The following is a 15936-nucleotide window of genomic DNA, read 5'->3' on the forward strand; positions in this document are numbered from 1 at the left end:
ATATAGAATTCCTCCTTACTGTAGTAGATATATACCCTTACCTGTATCGTATAATAGTATATATACTTACTTCTATTCATTTTTAAGTCTTTTATCTTCCTATTTAAAATAATATACTATTTCTTTTATAACTCTTCCTTATTTTCCTATACTTTAGAACTATCTAAAGTAATAAGTGCACAGCTAGTATACTACTTCTCTTTCTTTTATAATTTCTTCTTCCTTTTCTTAAATTTTAATTTATATAGGGATATTATTAATCGCCTAATTAGGTTATAAGCTAGCTATTATATCTAGAGTTATTATTACTCTAAGTGTTTATATGTTTTTCTAGTATTAGTCTTATACTTATTATTATATTCTTTTTTTCTCTTTTTCTATTTAATTATAATATCTTTTCTATTAGTCTTTAGCTTTTTCTTCTATTATCTTAGTTTTATTTTCTTATTTATAGTATTCTAGAATTTCCTTTTTTAACTTAAATAGATCTTTTAGTTATTATATTAAGCTCTCTTAATAATAGTTTTCCTAATTAGCCTTTTTTAATTAGTTAACTAAGGCTATTTTATTAGCTATATTATAACTACTTTAATATATTCTAAGTATCTATATTTATAATACTATCTGTAGTTCCTTAATATTAGTAATTCCTAGTGCCTACTTACCTTAGTTTAGGTTTTATAGTTTCTTAAGTTAAAGATATTATTATACTATATATCCTATTTAATTATAATTATAATATTTATATTTACTTAAGTCCTATTATAGTCCTAGTATTTAGGTAGCTCTTAAGTCTATTAGTCCTAGTTATATACTATATAAGGTATTATATTAGTAGCTTTTTCTTTAATTAGTATAATATTAAGGTCTATTAGTAGGGAAATTTCAGTTATTTTATCCCTTTTATATTTTCTAATAAAATTATTAATTATTAATTTTAACTACTTAATTAATATATTTAATAAGTATTTTAGGTTATTTTTCTTTATATAACTCGGCTTATATTAGTTCCTTAAGGGCATTAAAGAAGCTAGATATAAGTGCTTCTTACCTCTAGTTTAGCTTAGCGGTAAGCTAAAGGTATTCTACTCTTAATTTAAATATAAACTGATTCTACTTAAATATCTTAATTTTTTATTTAGCTTAAGTTATTTTATTAATAGTACTAAAGGTTATTTTAAGTGCTTTTTTAAATTCTTTATAATTTATATAATAGCTATAAGTATAAGGTTCTAGAGCTTCTAGATCTCCTTTTATAGTCTAATCTTTTAGGATAAATTAGAACTATTATACTATAATTCCTTTAAGTCTTCCTAATATATAGTATATTTTATTAGATTTATCTTAAAACTAAATAAAGTAGTAGGATATAAAGGCCCTATATTAGGTAAAGAATATTATTAGTTTTATAAGAGTTCTATTAAATATTTCTAATAGGTTAGGCTTAAGAATTTCTCTTATATCTTTACTATTTATAGTAGTATTTACTAGAGTATATATTTCCTATAATCTATTTTAATTATTCTAATTCTATTAGTTTTATAGAGCTAGTACTTCTTTAAGAAGGTGCTAAAGGTTCTTAATATTAGCAGTTATACTAATAACTTACTTATATAGCTATTTAACCTCTATATTATTAAAGTTCTTTAAATTAGTATTTATTTCTTTTTAAAGGTTAGGTGCTTTATAGATAGAGGTAGTATTATTATTAATAATATTCTATTACTAGATAGGAGTAATAAGGGCAGCTATTATATAGAATATTACTTAATATCTTAATATAATATAGTCTAAATAAGAGCTATTAATATATAATAGTTAAGGTTTTAAATAGGTAAACTAGTCTATATTAGTTTATATTTATAGAGTTATAAAGTATTATATATTAAGCGAGAGTAAAGTATTATATTTCTTAATAGTAAATAGAGTAGGTTAAATATATTTAGGTAAAAAGGCTTTATTAATAGCTAATAAGCTAAGTTCTATCTTATATTTTATAAGAAGATATATATATACTTAAAGTATCTTACGGTTTATTGTAATAGCTTATAGTATAAGTCCCTGGCTTATAGCATAAGTTAAGGCTTATATTATAAGTCCCCTATAAGTTATAAGTCGCAGGTCCTAGCGGCTTACGCGCTAACTAATCTAGTAGGGGTATCCTATAATATAATTAGGTAAAAAAGAATAGGGTCATATAGTTATCTGTTAGGTCGTAACAAATAATAATATTATTATAATAACTAATTATAATAATTATATAATATTTTAATAATATAATTTAATTTAAATAAAAGCTATTAATATATAATAATTAAATTTATAAATAAATAAATTAATTTATATTAATTTATATTTATAAGATTATAACATATATAATTAAATAATAATAAAATATTATATTTTTTTAATAATAAATAAAGTAAATAAAATATATTTTAATAAATTATTTTTAATAATAACTAATAAATTAAATATATTATTTAATATTAAAAGAATATTTATATATTATTAAAGTTTTAAAAAGAAATAATAATATTTTAAATTATTATTAATTTTAAAATAATATAATTTTAAAATACTATTAATTTGAAAATAATATAATTTTAAAATAATATAATTTTAAAATACTATTAATTTTAAAATAATATAATTTTAAAATAATATAATTTTAAAATGCTATTAATTTTATAAGTATTAACTATCTATTAATATTTCCTATTACTTTAAGGGTTATAATAATTATAAACCTATACTAGGTTATAATGCTCGGAGCATTAATGCAGCTATAGTAATTGCTCCTGCGGCAGCTGTGCCTAAGATCCCAGCCGTGGACGTCCCAACCTCTCCCATAGCAAATCCGTAGAGTACACTGCAGATATCCATCGAATCCGCCAGGATTCCAACCCACAGGGCCCTCCTAATATTCCTTCATATGTGTCAGATTCTAACTCGATGCTCATTGGTCCTCTTATCCACAACTGCATAAACGGACTAACCTGTTCCCTCCATCACTCTCCTTCCCATCTGATGCAGTAAACAAAAGGGCTCCGTTTATAGCTTCACGGGCACCCATCATACGCACCAGCAGCGCGTATGGAGCGGGCACATAATAACCATGTAGCGAACATGTGAGCTGTGGTGCGAAAAGACAGGCTCCACCCGTAGCGATCCGAACGATTGAGAGAATCTTAGTAGCGGTTACGAGGGATGGCGACAGCGGTGCGGACGGTGGGAAACCTGACTGCTTTGATGATTGAGCTAAGGAAGTCATGTTTCGGTTTTTGATGGGTCTTAAAAGAAGAAAACGAAAATTAGTCTGTACAGAAGGCCACAAAGCTCTAAAGGGTAAAGGGGCGTAGTATTGTTTTATACTGTCTTTTTCGGAGGTTCGGGTTGATTAACAATCCGAACGGACTGCCAAGCGACACTAACCTCAGAGGTGCCAGAAGCGCTACCACACTTTCAATTTCATAGGGCATCTACTGCCCCTTGGTCCACTTTATAAAGTTAGACTAACTTAGATATCGGCATTCACTTTGCTCTGATTGTCTGGTATTTTGAGTTGTTACCCACGCCTGCTGAGTTGAGCAGCTATGAAGCAGTTCAGAAGTTTGCCAGGGAGCCTGCGCAGTGCTACATTCGATTGAAGGAAGTTTATTAATAAACGTGGACCGGAATGACTGCAACTTAATATTGAAGAAGGATTTAAAGTCAGAAATCGATTGGATCGATCTGGTATTCTGATACTGGCACCAAATATAGACCTTTCCATAAGTCATTTATATCAGAAGTGACGCTATAAACCATCTTGGACTACACCTGCTTATTTCCAAACGACCATATGTATAGAACCTGACGTCGGTGGCAAAGGATCCCCGTGCTTTCGTTTTCTGAGATACTTATCACTAAGTGTGACATGGTAGTAATAATCGTTTAAGGTGAAGAAGCCTTCAAACAAGTAAGGTTGTGGACGTCGGATCGCGATTCGTCCCCGGCCAGCTTCATCCCATTCGTAAGAATCTCTATTAAAGAGAAGAGCAACGCCTTCGAAGAACATGGTTCCCTTATCTTCCAATGCCATTGAACTTCTCCAATTATCAAGGATCTCATTTACTCCATCTGGCTCAAGCTGTAGTTTTTTTGGGGTATAATCAACCCTCTCAATTGGCCGCATATCAAGTCGTATGCGCTTCACATCGAGAGAGAGTCTGAAGTCGAGTTTAAAGTTCTCAGATTGATGAAGTAGCCACGGGTCAATGGAGAATAGTACGTCTTCGATGCTTGAAATTTGCTGAATATTTCGATTTCGCGCTGGTTGTGCTATAAAAGTTAGTATTGGAAATCAATACAGCAACTCTTTTGATCAAGTCATAGCTTGAGTAGTACCTTGACATTGTATTTGGTATAAAAAGAGTAAAATGAAATGCATCCATACAACCCAGGGTTTCATCGTAGCGGTAGGCAGGGTTTTATCAATAAGAATAAGACTTGAGATTCAACAGGTCCTCGCAGGTTAAAGGTACAGCAGAAGGAGGAGGCTAAATATAAAGAGGCAATGCACCACGGCATCCCAGGAGCATCTTATGTAGAGGCCATGAAGAACGGAAATGTCCAACGATGACATACCCCCTCCATACGCGTAACCCCACGGCTCGGCCCCACTGGCGAAGACGATGCGCAGTAGATGTGGCTTTGACACGATGTCCACGTTGAAAATCCGCTACAGTTCTCTTCTAAGCGTCAGTGCCTCGATTTTTATTACAAATGGAGCAAACACATTAATGTGATCGTGTTAGTTGACTGAATGATATCGCCGCTGTTCCAATCCATCCCGTTATTTAATATTGCAGACAAAACTCCAGTGGTTAGAGGATTAACCCTTAGAGTCGGCCTGATTCGGGTATATAATTAATCGGGACACGTATCAGTGATAGACTCCTGACTAGGTACCGGAGATATGCAGCCTGCTGACAGCTAATCTATACTAAGTATTCGGTATCTGAGCCAGCTCCACAAGTTTATCAGCAGGCTGCATTAGCGACCAACCTTAGTCTAAATGCCGGTACATCTGGACTGGAGGCCTTTGCTGTCATTTGCCCTTCATCCCTTGTCCTTGGCAATGGAATGGCCAAACTTCGACTCAACCGTCTATAATCACACATCTTGACATAGTGACGTCTTTATGCTAGAGGGCATTGATGGACGCGCGGCATCGGTCTTATAGAGCATAGCCTCTATTTTGCATGATAACCATCACTTAGACCAACAGAATCGCAGTGGCTATAAGTTTGCTGACCAACCGCCCGCAGTAGCGACGTTTCACCATGTTCACTACATCTGCTCTTACAAGTCAATCACCTTTTGTTCAGCCAATACGAACAGCAACAGCATAGCGCCATCAAAATGTATGGACGTCCCGAGGTCCTCCAAGAGGGCGCCCGTCGCCTCGAGCAAGAGGCAAAAACCACTGGAACGCACACAAAGATCATTCACCGCCAGCTTGACATTGGCGACTTCTCCGCTGTCGATGCATTCTGGACGTAGCTGGCTTCCGAGGGGATTTCTGTCGACGTTTTCGTGTCGAATGCCGCCGCTTTCCCTGAGTTGAAGCCTTTGTTGGAGATAGGCACCAAGGTTACGTGGTCGCAACTGAATACTAACGTCCATGCACCCATGTATCTGTTGGAGAAGTTCCATGCTCAAAATACTGGAAAGCGAAGAGTACGAAAGCCCATTGAATGATAGAAAGTATCCTTAACAACGCTAACCTTCCGCTTTAGTTCGTCGTCAACGTCTCCAGTACCATTACGCACAGTTACATGCAGCCTGCCACTACGAAGCATGCAGCATACGCTTTCCAAAAATCGTGCGGCACTATGCTCTTCCAGATGGTTGCGAAGGATACACCCGTCGATGAGATGCAGATCGCTTCCATGCACCCTGGCCTTCTCTGGCAGGAGGAGTGGGTGAAGATGGGCTTTAAAGATGATGTCGGATTTGATAACAGTCAGTATTCTCAAATAATATCTTCAACGCCCCATAAAGCTGACAATGATTGATCAAACAGTCGCTCTTCCGGGTAATTTCGCAGTTTGGCTCGCAACCCCGAACGCCGCATTCCTTCATGTAAGTCTCCACTATACGTTCGTTCTCGCTATTGAGGACTTTTGACTCATTAAGATTAATAGGGTCGGTTTGCTTGGGCATCTTGGGATGTTAACGAGCTATCGGAGGGACCACTTCGCAAGCGCATTGACGAGGATCCTTACTATCTCAAGATGACTGTACGTGGTGCCTAGATGTAAAGTCTATATTATGCTGGAACCTATAAGGGGGGTTATGGTCAGATATGGAATTCTTAGTAAACCCTGGTTATAGACACGCTAGAATAGCCGTTGATAGGTTACATAAGAACTATACTCTATCCTTATAGTTAGTCCTATCTTCAGAAAAAGACGAAATTTGTTATTACCAATCGTTCATTTTTGCTATGGTGCATTGCAACTTCCAACGGCCCTGTCAATCTTTAAATATGCGGTCTCCAGGATTCATCAAACATCAGCTTGATAATCACGACGTTGAACAGAATGAAACAACTCAATGATTACAGCACACTGGGTGGCCTCGCTTGTTCCATAACCGAACGCTTGGCATCATTGCGGCCACGGCAAAAAATACCAAATCAGCATGGAATGGAGATTATCTGTTAGCCGATGGCACGATATGGCACTCCGAAGTCCGGCTCCCGCGGAAGCCCAGCTACGAGTCATATTGCGTGGTGTCGATCTCATGATTGATCGAGCCACTTACGCTAGCTAAGACTTCATATAGATCTCGATGCTTGTTGGATACCTACTGGAAGGATAACTTTTAGCCCCACGAGTCAAAGATGTGAAGTGCTTGGAAAGATATGTTGATGTATGGAAAAGGTTCATTTGTTATGTATTCAGGGTTCAGCACTTTCAAACACATCAACAACAAGACATCTATAACTTACGACTCGGAAGCCATTAAACTATTATGATTTGTTATGTACTATATCTGGTTACTCTTCTACAACGCTAGGGAATAAACTATGACTCGATTTCGGACAAAGGATGTGATGGAGATGATGATGAGCGTGACGACTCTGACTATGAAGCTGATGATGACGATGATGACGATTGCCAGACTGACGAGAAACATGTTGACGAGTATGACCGAGTCGAGACTGAGGTCCATCCCAACTGAAACGATGCACACTACGATGTGAATGATGGTAGAGATGAGTCATCTATAAACTTAACGTTCTGTCTCTCGTCTGGCCCTTGATTTCACTTATCTGAGGCCATTTGTCAACTATCGATGATGTTCTGGACGTACCAAGAACCTACTGGAAATATGTCTGCATCTACCATCATTCACTTCACAGCCGTATTAGGTATTAAGGGGCCGTCATTGACTTTTCATCTAGACCATAGCTCATCACCCAAACTATCTGCCCTTATGTGGATCGGCCGACTCTTATTTCTTGAGTACGCCATGTCTGTTTCCTGCTACAACACTCTTGACCTCGCCTGGCCTTTTCAGACAGTTGATTCGTCTCAGCCTGACCACATTCCGTCCATTCGCAGCAAATATCTTCTGCGTGGCTGCTACACACCTTTGGAGAGTTAATCGAACTGAAAGCACTCGCAAAATCTATCGTGAAACCAGAGGGGACAACAGGTAACCTAACTTGGGCTCCTGGCGGCAGACCATTCACTATAGGCGACGACAAAAAAGTATTCTTATCAGTTCTGCGAGACTTGTCATAAAGGTAATAACATTGCAAGAGCAGGTAGACGAGATGTTATTAAGCTGTCAACCGGATATCGACGTTTCTGCCATTCGAGACGATTTGAAATATCGAAAAGTAGGCTGGCCATTTATCGACAAAACCGATAACAACCTGGCTGATATTTGGTAGCCTCTCCTCCATAGGGTGCAAAAGTCGTCGTTTCGTGATACTCCTTTCATAAAATCCATACAATGCAACCCAGAGACTTGCCACAAGTACCTCAATACTGGTGTCGGCAATGTGTTTATCTACTACGGGCATATGATCATTATTATCAGTTACTATAAAGCCCGAGAGTTCAACAATTATGCGTTCTACATGTCCGCTATGTTCCTATAGACCTCAGCCTCAGCCTCAGCCTTTTGAAGTATCTCGCTATTATTCATCTAGCCTGGGAATACTTGGCCGAAAGGATGCGTTTAGCACACTACGACAGTAAAGAGGTCTTCTTCCTGGACCCTAATGATAGAAAGAAACATTTGTAGCTCGTCGGCTGATGATTTCAAACATTGACGGCTCGAAAGAGCGCTAATTGTACACCACATTCACCTCAATTGTTATATAAACAATGATAGGCCTTTCAGGTTCTCTCTGCCAAAGGACGGCGCGGATAGAGCTGAAGGTAGAGTATTTTTTGCGGTATTTCAGATGAGGACTCTGTAAGTTTTTCGAATCAATGGTAGAAACGCAACCAGCTAAATCCTGCGCTGAATATAATGTTCGTTGCACTCATTGAAACCTTACACTGCTTTTTATTAACAACAAACAAACCTGAGAATGCAGGTTATTTAGGTTTCGGCAATCTCATTGCGTGCCAGCGCTACGATTGATCGTCCCTGTTGGTTTTCAAATGTGACCATTAGACATGAAAGAGCTGAAGTAGCACGGTTGATTCTATCCACCTGTGCTATGTTCATTAATATTCCCAAGGTCAAGATCAAGAAGCCTAATGTTTAAGACATGAAAAATAATAGAAAAATAGACAGACAGATAATACTAGCTAGGTTGCATGGAGTACTATGATTATAAGTAAGGTGCAATTTGGCATCCTTTCCTATCAATTAGGTAATGCTGACTAGCACATTACTTGTAGCGCTGAATATGACGTCGATGGTATGGTATTATGATTTTGTGATTGCGGTATGGCTTATCGATAATTCCGAAGAATGACTGATCAAGTAAAGCCGCCCGTTTGAAGTGTCATTTCATAGTCAACAGTAAGTGTATTTGGTCGTTGAGTTTATATTGTTGAAGAAAGGTGGTAATGCAGCCGGGAGCCAACATCATAACTGATGAGGAAAAGAAGCTGCACCATACTGGCAACTGGATACTAACCAGCGTGTACAGATAAAAAGTATTTAATTCCATGGAAGCAATAATAAAGACTTAAAAGAGAGTAAAAAGAAAAGCAGCTGGGAAAACAAAAATACTAGCAAACTGCTTACTAGCTCTGCTAATAATAACAGGTACATCAGTAGGCTTACCGCTAAGTGCAGGGTTACTGTAAGGGTCACTGCCCTCAGCTGATCCAGTAGGCTTGCTTCCAGGTGCAGGCTCAACGTAGCTATTACCTCCGCTAGACTCATAGGAACCATTAGGCTTGGAGTTAGATTCGTCACCATAGGGTTTTGTGCAGTCATCACCAGTGCATCCTGGGATATCGCTATTTGATCCCTTGTCGTTCATGCCCTTGCTCTGATTATCATATCTGGAGCCACCATTGGGACCACCATTGGGACCACCATTGGGACCACCAGTGGAACTGCCGTTGGAATCGCCGTTGGAACCACTGTCGGAACCTCCATGGTGCGTACCAGGGTGGGAGCTGCCACTGTGATCACTGCTACCACCTCCGTTCTGACCTTTGTTCTTGGTGGGGTAGATAGGTGGACACTTGAGTCCCTCACAGGCAGGGATCTCCTCAGGCTTGCAGTTCTGAGGCGTACCCCAAGAATTCTCCCAAGGCTTGTAAATGATCTCTCCACCGGAGCATTCCTCGCAGTCTGCTGGAACATAGAAGTCCTTGTGGTTCCACCAATCGTGACACTCCTGAGACTTGTACACAGTCTTTCCAGAGCAGCTGCCTCCGAAGCAGAAGTAGGGAACATACTGGAAGCCGCCCTGGCAGTCACAAACCTCAGGGATATATACCCACTGACCATTACAGGCGCCGCAGATGGCCTCAACAAATATGTACACCACCCGCTCAGTAGCGGTGGTGACTGGTCCAACGACGGTAGTGGCGAAGGTAGTAACAAAGGTTGACTGATCAGTGACGGTTCTAGTGACTTCGTTGGTGACAATATCAGTTTGGCCACCAGCAGAAACATAAACCGTGAGAAGGCGATTGGAAGGAATTGTCTGGCGACGGTGCATCCTGCGACGTGGAGAGTCACCGCCGCAGAATTGAGAGACATCGCCGGGACACTCGATATCACATGAATCGAGCCCAACGCGGGCAGTTTCCTCGCCATCAATCTCGTCACCACAGTAGCAGTCACTGGAATTATCAGCAATTGCAGACAATATCGAAGGAGGACTATATGACTTACGTATCATAGACGCCAAAGTAGGCTCGACCTTGGCAGAGAGTAGAGCACTGGTCCAGGTCCATAGAGGTATCCGATTCAGCAAGTTCGAAAGTCGGGAAGCCATCGTTAGAACCGACACAGCCAAAGAGGGTGAAAGCATCAATGAAGTCAGGGAAACCAGCGGGAGAGGTAGCAGTTGGAGCCGAAGATTGATCCTCAGTACCAGTTGCGGTTTCAGTGGGAAAGATGGTCTCGCCGTTAGAGTTTGTGGTAAAGCCGGCAGAGTTGGTGCTAGGAGGAAAGATAGTCTCTCCGTTGGAGTTTGTGGTGAAACCGGCAGAGTTGGTTCCAGTAGGGACGATAGTCTCTCCATTGGGATTAGTGGTGAAGCCAGCAGAGTTTGTGCTAGGAGGAAAGATAGTCTCGCCGTTGGAGTTGGTAGTGAAGCCAGCAGAGTTGGTTCCCGTAGGGACAATAGTCTCGCCATTGGAGTTGGTAGCGAAGCCAGCGGAGTTAGTTCCCGTAGGGAATACAGTCTCTCCATCAGAATTGGTAGTAAATCCCTCAGAGTTGGTGATTGTACCACCTGGAGTTTCAGTACCCGTTGGGAGGGGCGCGATGGGTGTGGTCTCTGCATCGTCGCTAGCTTGTTCAAAAGACAGATGAGAAACAACAACCTCAATAGCATCGGAGCCACAAGTCAGGAAGTATTGGAGATCAGGTCGACCTTCAGCGTTGAGTCTGACAGGGTTGCTTCTCTGTCCGACCTCTGATCCGCCCGTGTCGCTCATTACTTCATTGTAGATGGTTTGGCCATCCAACTGAACTTCGAGGCTGCACCCTTCGAATACTTGACGCTTAAGACCTGCGGGAGGAGGCCTGACGAGGATACTGAAGACGACAAAGACACGAAGGTTTGCGAAGGCAGCTAGGAAGGGCACAAGTCTGAATGTAGCGACTCCATTTCGGATGAAGAGAGAGCTGAAGTCTGTCAGTGCCTCTCAGTATGTGTTAGCTAAGATATACTCACACTGCCGCTGAACCATCAAGTGCAGTGGTGTAACTAGCACCTGCACCAAGCTGGGCTGTTCCAAGAGAGATAGGCGCAGTAGACGGAGCAGGGCTACCAGTCGTACTAGCACTTGTGTCAAGTGAAGTAGGAACAAAGGAAGAAGTCGTAGTGGTAGGAATACTGGTGTTTGTAAATCTCTTGAAATTCTGGTTAAACTGCCCAAATGCACTCGACGCACATGCCGCGAGGAGGAATGAGGACAAACGCATGCTGAACGAGTGGCTGCCAACTAATGGCCTACAGTTGGGAATGAATGACAGTGATGATGTCGAATGGAAAATAGTTAGCGAGCAGAGTATTTATGTGCATCAGGCAGTTAAATGAGTTGAGTGGGTGGCTTGAATTATGTCAAGACATCAAATCTCCCTTCATTTCCAAGTGCATGCCTAAGACATCTGTCAAGGTATTGGATCCGAGACAACTGTACTTCATCCAACCTGACCACTATGCTATTGTAGTAGCATAGAATAACAACCAAAAACGGGAACAGTAATGTGAGTGGAAAGACCACTCAGCCACCTAATTTAAATGTGCTCAGTAGTAAAACATAAAGCTTACACTATTACATTGTTGGCCTTGCAACATCATACTAAGATAAAAAGATGTCTGTACATTCCCAAAGCGACGACTGGAACATGTTGAAGGGAGACGGTGTACACGTGTTCATCTCGCTCCAATCAGCATCCTCTATTACCAAAATTTCCTGTTGCGACAAATGCTACCACAATCCGTCGGGAAAGAAGGGGGATTGTCGTCCAGTCATTCATTCCTTGGTGTCTGACTTCCAACGCTATGGGCGCTCGGCAAAGGGAGAACAAAGGCCTTGCAGGAAAAAGAAATTTCAACCGTCGATGCATCCAGGGTAGGTCAAGAGTCCGTCTATTTTCATTCGTTCAATCGAGCAAGATCTCGTATTAGAACATTCAAGTGAATTATACAGGCTCAGCTCTAAGATCTGTCTGCTGGGTTCCGTCTGCTGGGTTCTATCTGCTGGGTTCTATCTGCTGATTTAAGCGCTCAGCCACCACCCTCAACTATAAATCACACATCACAGACTGAGCTCATGCAGAGGTATAACCTTTTAGAAAGAGGTTCAAACTACAGTTGACACATTTCTAAGACAGACACAAAAGCTAGAAAACAAGCATTGGAGCTCACCAGCTCAATGTCTTACCCCCCCTTGGTTGAGACGTCACAAGCTATGTGCCATGGTCTTGGGACAGATGTCTCATAGCTCATATAATATACACTGGAATTCGGCTCTCATAAGCGTCGCTCTTAGTGATTTGCAAATCCATCTTGTGGAAATCGTGCAGTTGTAACCAACAGAGCATACGAAACACAAGTGTGCACCAGACTTCAGAGATTTCGCTCTGATCATACACCTTGGTATGCTTGGAGTTGCCATCATTCGAAGTGTTATCTGAAGCAAAGGAGTCTTTCCTGACTCTCGTATGCTTGCTCAAAAGGCCGCGTTGACCCACAGTCTGGACAACACCACTCCGGACACGGTCAAAGTACATCTGTATCAGTAAACCTTCTCTCTCATCCACAGATGCCGAATCAATATCATGGATAGTAATTGGCTCATCGCTCAATGCCTTATCGACTTCTTCATCGTTGACTTTGTCCCGGGGTTCATTCTTCTCATGAAGGATACTCATTACCTCTTGAATATGGACCCGCACGACCTTTTTTACCATGGAAAGACTCGGTTTCTTCATCTTTCCAAAGTACTCGTCACACAGCTCAAGCCCGGTCCGAACATGGTTGAGGCCGTTGACCAAAGTCGCCCCGTTGATGTCTTCGCCAAATACATCGAGCGTAGATCCCTCGCTCCGTAAGAGTGGAAACTTCTTGTCCTTTTCTGCCCATTCCAGTATTCGATTTATTTGGTCAGTTTTCGTCAGAGACTGTCCATATAGACGCCGCAAGGAACCAATGTATTCAGTCAATAGTGTAGGCAGGGAGAAAGTGCTTGGATCCCAGTAGAATACCGTTGGGTTTGGAAGCATGCGGAATACTGTGTCCTTTACGTGTAACATTTCACCAACCATGCCAAGCATCTCGAATGGGACTGTCTGGTTAGCATTCATTCATTTTATTGACTCTAGATCGACTTACCAGCAAAGAGGTGACTGTGACGAGCTTGATCAGTGTTTTTGCGAAAGTAGTTGACTGTGTTGATATCACAACCAAAAACAACCAATGTCTTGGCTATTTCAGCGAGACTTCCCAATTGAAGACTTTCGACGCCCTTAGCTTCATCCGCATACACCTTGCGCTCCTTGGAGAAAATTGTTGAAGCCATACCAAAGCACAGCTGTTTGACGTTGTAACTGGGAATAATGCGATTCTTCTCAAACCATGTTGGCCCTTGTTTCTGGAAATTAAAGCAAATACCAAGACCGTCTGTGTATGAGCCATAAAGTACAAAGCCGTTGCCCTGGGCGCGGTACTGGTCATTGTTCAGGTCGAACTGTCTCCAATGGATACCGAGCATGGCAGCAATCTCCACGATGTGAGATATTGTGGTGGTGGCATAAGGCTTTGCAAAGTCTTTTGGCATGCTATCCCATGTACGCCTTTTTCTCTGCATACAGACAAGCAGTGAGTGGTGAGCACCGGGCTCCTGCAAAGGTACTGGGCTATCAAGTGGTGGACGAGGACCAGTTGCCTTGCGCCACTCCCCTGATTTCTTGCCCTGCCATTCACGGGATTCCTTTTCCATTCGAACGATCGCCATGAGAAGGGCGCACCAAGTGGCTTTCTCGTTATCAGCTGTATGGACAACTTGCTGTGTGCTCTTTTTGTAATTGTCATCATATTCCTTGACAGTATCGGTGTATTTGAAGTTTGCGTTGCTGCCATCTAGCCGAACTATTTTTCTGCTTTCATCCTTGGCAAGTGCATCATCACCCAGGGGGCCTCTGGTGTTACTCGGCCTAGCGACGAAGATGACTGGGGTTTCAAATTGGACCTCGAAGCGAAACTCAGACCAAACCATTTGTCGCCGAGCAAATTGGGACCACTTGCCTATGACAGCTTCACCACAAGACGAGAAGCCGGTAGCGGTAGCAAGATATTGCTGTAGAGCTTGGAGGATGGCGATGACAAAGGCCAAGACGGAGATCACGAGAGCAACAACTGCGATGATGAGCTCAGTGTTGTCATCGCCGCCTCCGCCGCCTCCGCCGCTAGAGCCTGCGTCTGGGACAGCTGTCGAAGACATAATAAGAATGGTCGATTTTGGGATGAGACTTCTGAGTTCCGGTGTCCCAGCGGTGTCAAATATCCGAGACCTTGAGGCGCTGCTTGCATCGATCAACGAATACACACGAGACACACCGATAGATGGGGATTGAGGCTGGCTGAGATTTGCTGACAGTTGAAGTAGAAAGCCCGTGTGTCAGCCTTGCCCCTTGGATATTACGTTGCATTGCAGGGCTGTCCCAGTGCACATGGGGTCAGTACAGGCTATATAGTAGTTCATCCAATTGTATTTGTGTATTCGACAGTGAGAATGTAATACGTTGTTCCACCTTGGCTAATGTGCAGGGATAGTAGTGGAGATTTGAAACGACACAGCCAAAGAAAATCAAGTGACACGACAGTCATGCCGCTAGTAATGTATTGTTGGTCTGTGTGTTCAACTGTCCATTGCGCAAAATTCCCCACCTCCTTGATGAGTCTTGGACAGACCATCACCTACCTGTCCCCCGCCAACGCCACATTCTGCGAGCTTCTGGCGCCTGTGATGGCCTCAAAATACTTGGAACCCATATCCTCCACTGTCGTGCCGCCGATAGCCTTACCCACAATATGCCCGACAAGCTCAGCATGTGTGACTATTCCGAGTCGAATTGCATCGTGCATCAAGTCAAATAAATTATGCTGGGAAACCCCACGACGGATGCGTTCTGTGGCTGTATTAGTGATGATACCTGCTGTTTGTGTGACTCGACTTACTTTTCATAGCAAAATCTCTTCCCTTCCGGATCTTGATATCATACTTCTTCAGTTCTGTCTTGCTGTACCGCGTCTTGACTCCGATTTCATGCCCGAGGCTAGCTATGGTGTAGTCGAGACCACCTCTGATGCTCTGAAACTTAAAGTATCTTTCAAGAATCGGTTCTGTATATTGATTGCAATATTAGTATGTGTCTCATTTTTTCTTCCTCAGTTGTCCGTACCTCGACCCTTCTCCCTTGCGGCGACTATCTCATCATTGTTCGTAACTTCAAGGCCTAGCTCTGTAGCCGTAACGTTGGTTTGTCGGAGAATCTCGCGGATAAAAACATCATCCTCTATTTCTTGTAAGTTTTATGTAGCTCGAACGGCGTTATACTTACTGTATACGATGATGCCCTTCTCAAAGCGAGATTCTCCTGAGTAACAGATAAGGAAGAATACATCAACAAAACCTATGAGCCGAATCTTGCCGTCCCATCGTGCGCCATCCACCAAGATGTCCCATGGATGAATGTCACTGATTGCAAATAAGTTTATGC

General features: G+C 41.5%; 5 protein-coding genes across 5 annotated transcripts; 1 reads left to right on the forward strand and 4 right to left on the reverse strand.

Annotated features, from left to right (window-relative positions):
* Positions 1–3826: 3826 nt before the first annotated feature.
* On the reverse strand, positions 3827–5165 carry FGSG_13937 (uncharacterized protein; the record flags this gene model as incomplete). Its single annotated transcript, XM_011327400.1, has 3 exons — positions 3827–4323; positions 4630–4664; positions 5050–5165. The coding sequence occupies 3 exons, from the start codon at positions 5163–5165 to the stop codon at positions 3827–3829; spliced, it is 648 nt and encodes a 215-aa protein (XP_011325702.1).
* A 241-nt stretch (positions 5166–5406) lies between these two features.
* FGSG_11508 (uncharacterized protein) lies at positions 5407–7233 on the forward strand (the record flags this gene model as incomplete). The annotated part of the gene is made up of 6 exons (XM_011327401.1): positions 5407–5526; positions 5784–6009; positions 6071–6129; positions 6192–6287; positions 6437–6496; positions 7069–7233. The coding sequence occupies 6 exons, from the start codon at positions 5407–5409 to the stop codon at positions 7231–7233; spliced, it is 726 nt and encodes a 241-aa protein (XP_011325703.1).
* Positions 7234–9208: 1975 nt separating this feature from the next.
* FGSG_11507 (uncharacterized protein) lies at positions 9209–11399 on the reverse strand (the record flags this gene model as incomplete). The annotated part of the gene is made up of 3 exons (XM_011327402.1): positions 9209–10322; positions 10375–11341; positions 11384–11399. 3 exons carry the CDS (start codon positions 11397–11399, stop codon positions 9209–9211), a joined length of 2097 nt encoding a protein of 698 aa, XP_011325704.1.
* Positions 11400–13535: 2136 nt separating this feature from the next.
* FGSG_13938 (uncharacterized protein) lies at positions 13536–14657 on the reverse strand (the record flags this gene model as incomplete). The annotated part of the gene is made up of 1 exon (XM_011327403.1): positions 13536–14657. One exon carries the CDS (start codon positions 14655–14657, stop codon positions 13536–13538), a length of 1122 nt encoding a protein of 373 aa, XP_011325705.1.
* Positions 14658–15133: 476 nt separating this feature from the next.
* On the reverse strand, positions 15134–15840 carry FGSG_13939 (uncharacterized protein; the record flags this gene model as incomplete). The annotated part of the gene is made up of 4 exons (XM_011327404.1): positions 15134–15345; positions 15395–15559; positions 15619–15730; positions 15778–15840. 4 exons carry the CDS (start codon positions 15838–15840, stop codon positions 15134–15136), a joined length of 552 nt encoding a protein of 183 aa, XP_011325706.1.
* Between the last annotated feature and the right edge of the window lie 96 nt (positions 15841–15936).

This window comes from Fusarium graminearum, chromosome 3 (genome assembly GCF_000240135.3).
Source record: "Fusarium graminearum PH-1 chromosome 3, whole genome shotgun sequence".
In the NCBI taxonomy this organism is placed as follows: domain Eukaryota; kingdom Fungi; phylum Ascomycota; class Sordariomycetes; order Hypocreales; family Nectriaceae; genus Fusarium; species Fusarium graminearum.